Source organism: Zonotrichia leucophrys, chromosome 13 (genome assembly GCF_028769735.1).
Source record: "Zonotrichia leucophrys gambelii isolate GWCS_2022_RI chromosome 13, RI_Zleu_2.0, whole genome shotgun sequence".
Lineage (NCBI taxonomy): Eukaryota > Metazoa > Chordata > Aves > Passeriformes > Passerellidae > Zonotrichia > Zonotrichia leucophrys.
This window is the reverse complement of record NC_088183.1, coordinates 6,701,781-6,712,612: the sequence shown is the minus strand read 5'-3', so window position 1 is coordinate 6,712,612 and position 10,832 is coordinate 6,701,781. Positions and strand designations below refer to the sequence as shown.

The 10,832-nt window shown below is 58.9% G+C and overlaps 1 protein-coding gene across 1 annotated transcript; it reads right to left on the bottom strand.

Moving 5' to 3' along the window:
- Nucleotides 1-4,119: 4,119 nt before the first annotated feature.
- On the bottom strand, nt 4,120-10,308 carry LOC135453816 (zinc-binding protein A33-like). The gene is made up of 7 exons (XM_064725209.1): nt 10,194-10,308; nt 9,431-9,705; nt 8,719-8,814; nt 6,874-7,107; nt 6,478-6,497; nt 5,659-5,774; nt 4,120-5,562 (listed from the first exon to the last, which is right to left on the bottom strand). Exons 2-7 carry the CDS (start codon nt 9,701-9,703, stop codon nt 5,018-5,020), a joined length of 1,284 nt encoding a protein of 427 aa, XP_064581279.1. The 5' UTR covers nt 9,704-9,705; nt 10,194-10,308; the 3' UTR covers nt 4,120-5,017.
- Nucleotides 10,309-10,832: the final 524 nt, after the last annotated feature.

Sequence of the window (10,832 nt, the reverse complement as noted above, 5' to 3'; positions counted from 1 at the left end):
GCGGGGAGCACCGGGGCCGCTTCCTTTTCCTCCGCCCGCCCGGGCCGCCCGCCGCCCTCCGCCGAGCCTCGGGGCGCCGGGCGGGCGGGGCGGGACCGGGAGGGGCGGGCGGGGAGGCAGAGGGGGCTGGGGGGAGCGCACCTGCGGCCACGGGCACCGACGGGCAATCCGCGCTCCCCGCAACAGAGGGGGTGCGCGCATCCCTTCGCACCTGGGTGTCTCCACCTGTGTATGTGAGTCTGCACCCCCTGCATCAAGGGGAAAAGTGTGTTCCCCACCCGTGTGTGTGGCTTTGCATCATCCCTGACCAATGGGCACATAGACACCCCCACACCTGCGTGTATTTTCACACCTGTGTGCACTCCGTGTGTCTCCCTGCAGTTGTGTGAGAATGCCCGCACATCGCCTGTTTCTTGTCTGTGCCTGGGTGCACATCCCGGCCTCTCGGAGCAGAGGGAATGCACACAAACACGCTCTCAACAACAGCACACACGCACTTCATGCGATGGAACGCATCTCGCACCTGCCTGCACACACCCCTTCATGCCTGTGCACCCCCTCAGCTCCACACCTCACACCTGTATGCGCACACCCCGGCACACAGTCCCGCACACACCCCTGGAACCCCCTCCTCCCGCACTCCCTGGGGCACACAGAGACACACACGCACTTGGGTGTGCTCACACTCGCACCATTGTTCAGCGGCGTGCAGCAGGGTCCCCCACTCACGCCGTCCATGTGTGTGCGATGCCAGCAGCTTGGAGCAGCCACGCTGTCCCTCGGCACCCGCGGCACCCGCACAGTTCTCTCTGGGGGTACACACCGAACCCCGCACCCGCATGGTGCACTGGGGGTACACACTGAACCACCGAACCCCGCACCCGCATGGTGCACTGGGGGTACACACTGAACCACCGAACCCCGCTCAGTGCTCTGGGGGTACACACCGAACCCCGCTCGGTGCTCCGGGGGTACACACCGAACCCCGCACGGTTCTCTGGGGTACCCACCGAACCGAACCCCCCCCGCCCGTGGCGCTGGCAGACGAGCGGTGCCGCCCCAGCGGTGCCAGCGGCGCTGCCCCCACAGCGCTGCCACAGCCAGCGACAGCGGGGCTGGCTCGGAGCGAACTGGCTGCGAACGCGGCGCAGACGGAGGCGATGGCAGAGCTCTGGGAGCGCGGGGGCACAGCCGGCTCAGCCCTGGCCAGCTGCCCGTGCACCCAACGAGCGCTGGACGGATAAATTAACACGGCCCCGCGCTGCGCCCCGAGGATTATTCATTAGGCTCACTTGTAGGCAGTGAAGAAAGAACCTGAATGAAAGCCATGTGCTCATGGCTTCAAAAAGGCAGGAAAAGTTCTGGTGCACTCAACTGCTCACGTTGCCAAATCCGCAGAAGAAATCACCCTGTTCCTCTCCTGGAACCCTCAGAGGGACTCTAAGTCACAGAATTTATTTTACCTGACTCTCCCCATCCTGATTAGTGAGCTTTAAACCCAGAGTGCCAACTCCATCACTCTTCAGCACACTCATCTTGGATCACCTCTCATGAATTTCAGCAGAGCTGCAAGTGGCCATGTCCCTTCATCCCAGGTGGGTGTACAAGCCCTACAAGTTTGAAGAGAGACTTCCAAAATTTGCCATGACAAGGGAGAGCTGGAATGTCACAGAAGGGTGTCACTGCCCAGCACTAATGAGTGAAGAGCTGAAGTTGTGTGATCAGACCCCTCCCCAGTGTCAGGGGCTGTGATCAGAGGTGCAGCCACGCAGTGCCCCACGCTGGGGACAGCGCCGGGGTCAGTGCCCCTGAGAGGGGAGCGGTGAGGAGCTGGGGGAGGACAGTGAATGAATCACATGGCACCACTGAGCTGCTGGCCGAAGTGCACAGCCAGAGAGTGCCTGGAGACGCTGAGTGCCAGAGGAGCAGAGGGTCTGACCCGCGGCTGAGGGGAGAGGCATCTTCTAGCACCCCAAAATCAAGGGATTTTGGCACCCTGCATCCTCCGCAGCCCGAAGGTGGCACGGTGCGGGCCAGCCCGTCCATGCTGCCATCTAACGGCAGTGAAGGCAGGAGGACAGCGGGCAGGGCGAGCCGCGCCACGGCGGGGAATTTTCCATCACAAACGCAGGGCGACTGTGGGACCGATGGGACCTTTCCATTGTTGTGGCCCTGGGAAACAAAAGGATCTTAATTTAAAATCTTGTCCCCATTCCAGCACGTGGGGGGACCCGAGGAAGCAAAGGCTTCCCCAAAGCACTGGATAAAGACATACACAGATGACAGAAGGCTGCCAAGGCAGGAGCTGCTGGACACTGCCCAGCCCTAGCATAACTATGGGAAAGGGACACTGGGGTGGCTCTGGGAACACCCAGGGACAAAGCAATGAGGTAACCCACAAGAAAAACACAGCCTGGACCTGGGAGAAGATGGGTATGAGCCAGTCCTGGCAGGTGCAGAGTCTGGATGCTGGGGTGAGAGGTGCTTTAACCCCATCATGACCACTCTCCCATCCCTATCCCCTCCTGCCTGAACCTAGGCCAAGCTCAGGTAGTCACTGCATTCATGCCTATGGTTCCTACTCCACGGTGCTCTGGTTTATCAGAGAAATGTGTTTTTCAGGCAGCATCTAGACTGCATTTCCTCACTGGGCTAACACTGGCAGCCCAGAGCAGCATTTTCCCTGGATGTAGGAGCTGCTCTGCCTCCCCAGCCCTGCCCCACCAGCAGGGCCAGGCAAGGACATTATACCCCAAATGTGGCTCTGCCTGGGAGCAGCCACACCACGGCCACCACACACAGCCCAGCAAGAGAAGAAGGGACGTGCTCCCTCAGGAGCATTTGGGACAAGTGGGTTTGGCTGCTCTCCAGCTCAGCCTTGGGCATGGGGAGGGTGTGGGAGTGGCAGCAGTGGCAGTGACACCCATTGGCAGTGCCATCACACTGGCCCATGTGGCACAGGGCAGTGGCACACACTGGCAGTGCCATCACGCTGGCCCATGTGGCACAGGGCAGTGGCACACACTGGCAGTGCCATCAGGCTGGCCCATGCAGCACAGGGCACACAGCAGCACTGGGCAGTGGGAGCTGGCACACAGCAAAGCCTGGTGTGCTCACCCTGCCAGTGCCTGTCACACCTCGGGGACACTGCCTGCTGCAGGCTGGGGAGCTGATGGGTTTCAGCTTTCCCTGCTGTGATCAGACCAGCCTCACCTTTCCAGAGGCTCCCTTGCAGGGGGTAACACAGCCCTGCATTTCCAAGCCAACAGCCCTTTCTTCTCCACTCTTATTGCAGCTGAGGTTGTGGGGCAGTGAGAGGAGGACATTAGAGCTGGGAGGAGGCTGAGTCCAGCCTATGGGCTCAGCACTCACTGGCTAAAGGCCAACCAGGGGCCAGGAGGGAGCACATACTGCCAGCATCCCCTCCACACCCGACCCATGAGCAAGGCTGCACAGAGCAGAGGTTTCCCAGGCACTGGGAGCAGCCCTGGGCTGTGCTCAGCCCTCCTGCACAGGACACATCTGCCTGAGCCCTGCACAGGACATCCTCACCTCTGCCTTCCTCTCCTGCCCTGGCACAGGCCGCAGGCACTCCCAGCCCTGGCACAGTGCAGCAGGGCTATGCAGGAGAGGAAACAGCCCTTGTGACACCACAGGGCCCCTGTGCCATCCCTGCTGGGCAGGCAGATGGCCAGTGAAGGGAGTGTCCCTGTGCCCAGCTGTGGGAGCTGGAAAGCCTCACACCTGGCCCTTCCCATGCCACAGAAAGCTGAGCCTCTGCCAGAGGTATCTGGCTCCAGCCAGCACTGGGACTACATAGTATTGGGGAGCTTTGGCCTCTGCTTTGAGCCTGGAATGGATTTGGGTGAGAAAAACATGACATTTCCACCCACCCCAGGCACTGCCATCCTCCCTCCCACCCACCATTCCATCAGCCAGGCTTGGACCCATCCCAGCACCTCTGCTGACTCGTGAGGCAGAGACACTGCCAGCACCTCCTGGTCACAACCACAGCAGCCAAACCCCTGGACCTGCCCTCACAGGGACCCTGCCCTCCCTCCTGCAGGTCCAGTGCTGCCAGCAGGGCCACAGGGGGCTGACAGGAAAAAAGAGCCACATTCCTGCTGAATTTGAAAGAATTGGCACTTGGCATTTTCCACATGTACAAATCCTTAACACCCAGCCAGGCCAGAGATGGCCAAATCTTAAAACACTGTAGCCCAAGATCAGGGCTAGGCTCAGAGCCTCTCTGCCCTGTTCTCAAACAGCAAATGGTGAAAAGCCACTGTGAGATGTCAAGGGAGCACTCCAAGGAACTACATGGGAGCAGTGGCTGTTTGAGCCTCCTGCGCTGCAGGCACAGGAGAGCCAGGGCTGGAGCAGGGCTCTGGGTGCCCCAGGCTGTGCCACCCCCCAGAGCAGGAGAAACCCCCAGCAGACAAGCCCTGAGCAGCCCCAGCAGGCACCAGCGGCTTTCTAATGAGCTTTAATAGCAACCGAGGTGAAGGAGCCGCGCTGCAGTCCCCAGGCTGTGCACCGAGCTCCCTCTGCTGCCGGCCCGCAGCCCTGCCCCGGGAAGCCCTTGCAGCAGAGCACGGATGGATGGTCGGGATGCGGGGTTGAGAGGCACCCGATGGTGCCCGGGACTGCTGCCCTCCTCCATGGGGCTGATGGGTGGGAGCACAGAGAGGCAGGAGGTGCCAGCAACTCACAGCCCCCTGCCCTGCAGCCCCGTGGCTGCTGTTACTGAACTGTAACAGCAGTAACACTTCCTGTGCTGTGCTCAGGAAGGGGAGGTTGTTCTTCTAGGGGTGCCAGGAACCCCTGTGAATGCCTTGTGGCAACCACAGCCACGGCACAGGGAAAGGAGGGCAGACAGGACCTGGGAAGAGACTCATACCCTCCTTCCTCCCAGAACAACCCAAACCAGCTCCTCCAACACCCTCAGGCTTGTGTGTGCAGAGCTGGCCCCCAGCACAGCCCTGGGCAGGAGCCAGGTTGGTGTCCCAGTGCACCCTCACAGCGCCAGGTGACAGAGGCGCATGGGCTCCCCGTTGTCCCTCCCGTCACTGAAGCAGGTGCTGAAGAAGGGGCAGTATCTCTCTGCAGAGACCTGGTGGAAGGTGAAGAGGTGGGACATGTCCCCAGCATCAAAGAAAGCCACGGTGCCCTCCTGGCAGTCCAGGAAGACGCCCACTTTGCGCGGGGGCCGCCGGGGAGCCAGGCGCACCCAGGGGCTGGCGCTGGCCCAGTACTCGGTCCTGTTCCGCAGGCGCAGTGTCCAGTAGCCGTTCTCTGGGCACAGCCTGACCTTGGCTGCCCTGTCCACGGCCTCAGCAGCCACCCCCAGGTCCCACTTGGTTTTGCTGCCCACCCAGACCTCCCAGTAGTGCTGGCCACGGTCGAAGGCCTGCGAGCCCAGCACGTTGACGCACTGGCGGAAGCGCCGAGGGCTGGCGGGGACACGCTGGGCTCGGTCCCTCTCTGTCACTGCTGTCAGATCCCTGGACAGGACCAGGTTGGGGTGGGCTGACTCAGGGTCAAAGGTGAGCGGGGCAGGAGCTGCAGAGACATCAAGTGTGACATGTTACTGGCTGTACACTCCCTGTGCAGAGCATCCCTGTTCCACCACCTCCATCCCTCCCAGGACGTGCTCACCAGGGCAGATGGAGCGCAGCATCTGCCTCCAGAAGATGTACTGCAAGGGCCCACTGTGGCTGTCCCTGTAGTGCTGCAGGTCCAGGGCAGGCTGGGTCTCAACACTCACCGAGGGCCTGGGGCAGAGAGAGGCAGGCAGGGTCATCCCTCTGCTGGGGCACTGCCAGTGCAGGCAGGGAAAGCACGGGCAGGGCTGCAGGACAGTGCTGCAGGCGACAGATTTGGTAAAGACAGGACACAAATGTCTCTGCTTGCTCTGCCCCCAGTGCAGTGAGTGGCTCAGGGCAGAGGTGTCCAAGACAGAGGCAGCAGCACTGCTTGTGGAACAGTGATTCCTGGCAAACTCACATCCAGCACACCCAACAGGACTCCTGGGCAGGCCTGTGGAGTCAGGCTGCATCCCAGGGAGGGAGGGGACAGGGACACACTCCCCTATGGCAGTTCTGGCCCTCAACTACTCCCACTTCAGACAAACTTGCACCTCAGGGTCACTTTGGCAGCCTCATGAGTAGTAAGGAAGGGCAGGGGGAAGATGAAGCACCCAAAGTCTGTTCCCTCTTGCAGCACACATGGCTCTTGCACCCATTCCACTCTCTCCTCTATCCACACTTCTAGCCATGTCAACACATAGGAGGCTCCCCAGGAAGAGCATCCAGTGTATGCTGGGGACCAACCTCCACCTTGCACAGCACCAGCAACTTCCTGAACACTTTGTGGTTTTTAAAACTTGAGATAAAGTGCCTCTCCCATGTGGTCCCAGCCAGGGACTAAGATAAGCTCCTGAAAAGGGAATCAGCTTCTTTCATGCCACACACGTACCTGATATCCAGGCTCTCCACCTGCAGGGAGAAGCAGAGAGAATTAGCAGCAACTCTAATTCATGCAGCTGCACAAATAAGTTCCTTGTCCTGCCTCCTGCTGCCACACAGCACAGAGAGAGGAAACCAAGCTACCAGAAACTGCAGCCTGGAGAAAACTGTTTGGGCACTTGGATGGAGAATGAGGAAGGCTCCTAAGACCCACCACATCTGATGTCACTGTATCCCTTGTGGCTAAAATCTCCAGAATCCAGGGGATGGGGTAGATAATCCAGAGGGATGGCAGTGAGAATAACTGTGGGGTACAGCCTAGTGCTGTCATTTAAGACACCCCCATCCCAATCTGAGCTCCTGAAATATCCCTCAACCTCCTGCCAGAGTCAGCAAAGCACCTCACCTCCAGCAGTGACACATCTTCCATCTTGCTCAGGGTCTGCCTGACGTGCTCGATGTCCCTCTGCAGCACTGCCATCCCCTCCTCCAGCTGGCCAACCTGCCTGTGCAGCTGGGCCAGGGACTGCTCCTCCTGCTCACCCAGCCCTGCCAGCACAGCTCTCTCCTCTTCCTCCAGGATCTGATGAAGGCGAGCAAACTCAGCCCGAATCTTGAAGTTCAGCTCCCCAGACACTTTCTGAGCAGAGGAAAGAGACAGAAGGTAAATCCAACAGATAGAACACACAAGGAGGGGCACAGGATGGCTGTGGCTGTTACTGTTTACAGAGCCCTGGAAATTTGAGGCTTAGACATAGCAATGAGTTTTTGGATGGAGAACAGGACACAAGGACAACCTGCAAGGCTGCAGAGTCAAAGGAAAAAACACCAACAAACCCAAAAAAACAACTCCACCAAAGGTGTGGTCACTGTAACTACAAATCCCCACATGCAGCCACAGCCCTCTCCCACACCACCAGGAATTTGCCTGTGGGCAAGACTGGAGCTCTTTAAATTTTGTGTAGCTGCAGACTCAGCTGCTCAGGTCAGTTTGCATTTATTTCACATCATTCCAGGCCCTGAGCAGAGCTGCCTGATGGGCAAGCTGCACAACCTAATCTCTGTCATTAAGGCTGATAAAATCCCATTCAGCTCTATCCAGAGGTCACTTTTTTCCAGTTGTTTACTCACCAGCCAACCTTGTTGTGTTCTCACTGCCTTTCTGCCTGTTTACAAGAGACAGCCAATGACTTTTTGTTTTCCTTAATTAAGCTTTTAATCTCCAAGTGCAACCTTAGCCCTCATTATTTTCTTGAGGAGTGCTTCCTGAAGTGCACATCCCCTTCTCCTCACAGGAAACCCACCTCCCTAAGGGATCTGAAGCTTCACCAGGCTCCTCGTGCTCTAGCAGGTGTTTGTGCTGACACACCAGAGCCACAGAGAAGGTGCAGGGCCTCCCTGTTCATATCAGTGATTGCTCCTTTACTCTTGAGACACCTCTTGGCTCTTGCACAGCAACAGGAAAACACATGCTTATGTGCTAATACTTCTTCATTAATCTCAAAGGTCTATTCCACATCTGGCAAGAAGACAGAGATTTGAAATAGAGCAGGCTGGGGGACCAGAGGCTCCAGTCAGAAGACAGGGGTTTTTTCCCCTCTCAGTTTTAACTCATCTTTGAACTACTTCCATTTTCCTTTAACTCCCCTTCCTTGGTTTTAACACTATTATGCCACCCAAGAAAGCAGCACAGTCAGCCTGTGGCTGTTTTCACTTCACAGATCTGTACCAACAGGGAGCCTGGTGTCTCTCAAAGTGCCCATGGAGAGCACTCAGGCTCCTCATTCACCTCAGAGCTTTGCAGTGAATCCCAAGACTGCCCTTGTGGCAAGGCCACCACTCTTGCAGTGCCAACCCTGCCAGTGACCCAGTTCCTTCAGCTTTGCTGCCATCCCTTCTGACATGAGAGGATTTTAGATCTGCCAGGAGTTAATGCTGTCCCAAAGAGGCAGCACAGCAGGGCCAGAGCAGGCTGCCCACAGCTCTCACCACTCACCATGTCTCAGCTCTGCTGCACCAATGCACTTTGCAAACATTGCATTTAATGAGTGCTAATGCTCCTCCCAAAACCTCTGCTGGATATCCAGCAGTGATGAGCTTGGGCCTTCATGCAGGAGAGCTTGTGTAGATCCCCACTGTTACTCATCTAGATTTTTACAGGAAGCTGAGCTAGACCTCAGCTGAAGATACACACATCCTCTGTGAACACTGCCCAGAAGCTGCCTGAGGAGCAGCTCCCACAGGGTGTTACCGTCAGGCTGCAGATGTCCTCCTGCACCACACGCTTCTTCTGCAGCAACTTCTCCAGCTCCTTCTGACGGGCCTGCAAAGCATCTTCCAGGTGCTTCTGCAGGAACAAGGAGAAGAAGGTAAGGAGGCCACTTCAGCACTCTGCTCTGATTCAGGAGAGCCCCAACTCCTACGGTCAGCATCAGGAGAATACAACAGGATCTCATATAAGGGCTGTAAGGAGAAGCAAGCACCTGATGCACAGCCTTGAGAATTAAGCATCGGTGCATGTGATGAATCCAATTTATTTTTAAGACTGGGAGCTCCAGCCTGGGATATCTGTTTGCACAAACTTTAAATGCTGCGTGCTGTGAAGGGACTGTCCCCTCAAGCACAGCACCTGGCCCAAGCAGCCCTCAGCCCCCTCTCACTTAGGGAACACGTCCTTAAATGAGAAATCACAAAGCTGTGGTTGGAATCAGACACAGCAGTGAGGGAAACAAATGCAAAAGAAAAGAAAGAAAGAAAAAGAAAGAAAAATACAACAAACAGCTGTGAGGAAATAGGGAAAGAGACATAAAGGTCGGTGCACTTGGGCCAGATGAGGCTTCACACTGGGGGAACTGCCTGTGAGAGGAGGGGTGGTGGCTGCACAGGGCTCATGTGGCACCTGTCCCCTTGTCCCCAGCCTGGCAGGAGACACTCACCTGCATCTCCTGGCAGGAGGCACTCACCTGCATCCTGTGCCGGTGCTCCCGGGAGCCGCAGCGCCGCACCTTGTCCACCAGGCCGGCCAGCAGGTAGTGCGTGCGGAAGGCGCGGCCGGGGCAGCTGCGGCGGCACTGCGGGCACGAGGGGCCGCGGGCGCAGCTGTCCCAGTAGCGCACGATGCAGCCCCGGCAGTAGTGGTGCATGCAGTCCAGCATGACGGGCTCGCTGAACAGCTCGCAGCAGATGGCACAGGTCAGCTCCTCCCGCAGGCTGCGCTCCTGGCTGCTGCCGGCCATGCCTGCGGGCACACGGTCCCACCCGGAGCTCCGTCACAGATCCCCAGCCCTCTGGAGACCGAAGCTCCGCCGCTCTGGGGCAGGGCTTGGTTACCAGACCTTGGTTACCAGACAGGGCCTGTCCAGCTGTACAGCGGGTGTGTGCAGGGCTGGAAAGCCCCGAGTTACAGAGCAGCCCCGGCCGAAGGTCACTCCCTTTGGAGTAACAACTTTCAATTTCCCGTCACTTCACCAAAACTGCTCAGTGCGTCTGACAGGGCCCAGCCTTGTGTCCCCACCGGGCCCGAGGGCTGCCAGCACCCACCCGCACCGCGAGGGGCTCCCGGTGCGGCACCGCCGCTGCCATGTGCGGGTCCCCGCCGGCTCCAGCCCCGCGGCGCGCACCGCCCGCTCCCCGGGGCACAGCCCCGGCCGCCCGCCGCCCCAGGACCCCCACCGTGCTGAAACGGCTTGGCTTGGCTTAGTTTAGTTTAGTTCGGTCCCGTCTAACCTAATCCAGTCCAGTCCAGCTCTGTCCTGTCCAGTCCAGTCCAGTCCCGTCGCTCTCCCACCTCCGGCCCCCCGAACTCGGGACCTCCGCCACGCCACGCCCCTCCAGCGGACTGACGCCCGCTCTGACCAATCACAATACAGACACGCCGTGCGCCCGCCAGCTCATTGGACAGGATCCCGCGGAGGGGGCGGGGCAGGGTCCCGGCGTGTGACGCGGTCACGTGCGAGAGCGCCCGGGCCAGCTTTGGAGGCTTCACGCGGCGGTCGCGGGAAGGCGCGTGCGAGGCCAGAGAGCGCCGGACCGGACCGGAGTGGACTGGACTGGACCGGACTGTCCCTGCACTGTCCCTTCGCTGCCCCTTTACTGCCCCTTTACTGCCTCTGCGCCTCCCCTGCACTGGCCTTACGCTGCTGTTCACCGCCCTGCGCTGCACAGCTCCCATCCCACCACTGCATTCAATAAAGAGCGCAGAAATGAGCTCCAGCCAAAGCCTCCCTCCCTCTCCCCTGCTCACGGTGTCTTCAGAACACAGCTCTGGCCAACGCTCTGGGGTCACGGCTTTGGGTTAGCTCGGAAATCACGAGGGCTGCAGGCTTGGTAGCGAAATAAAGAAGGAAGGGTTTTCATCCCTGTGTG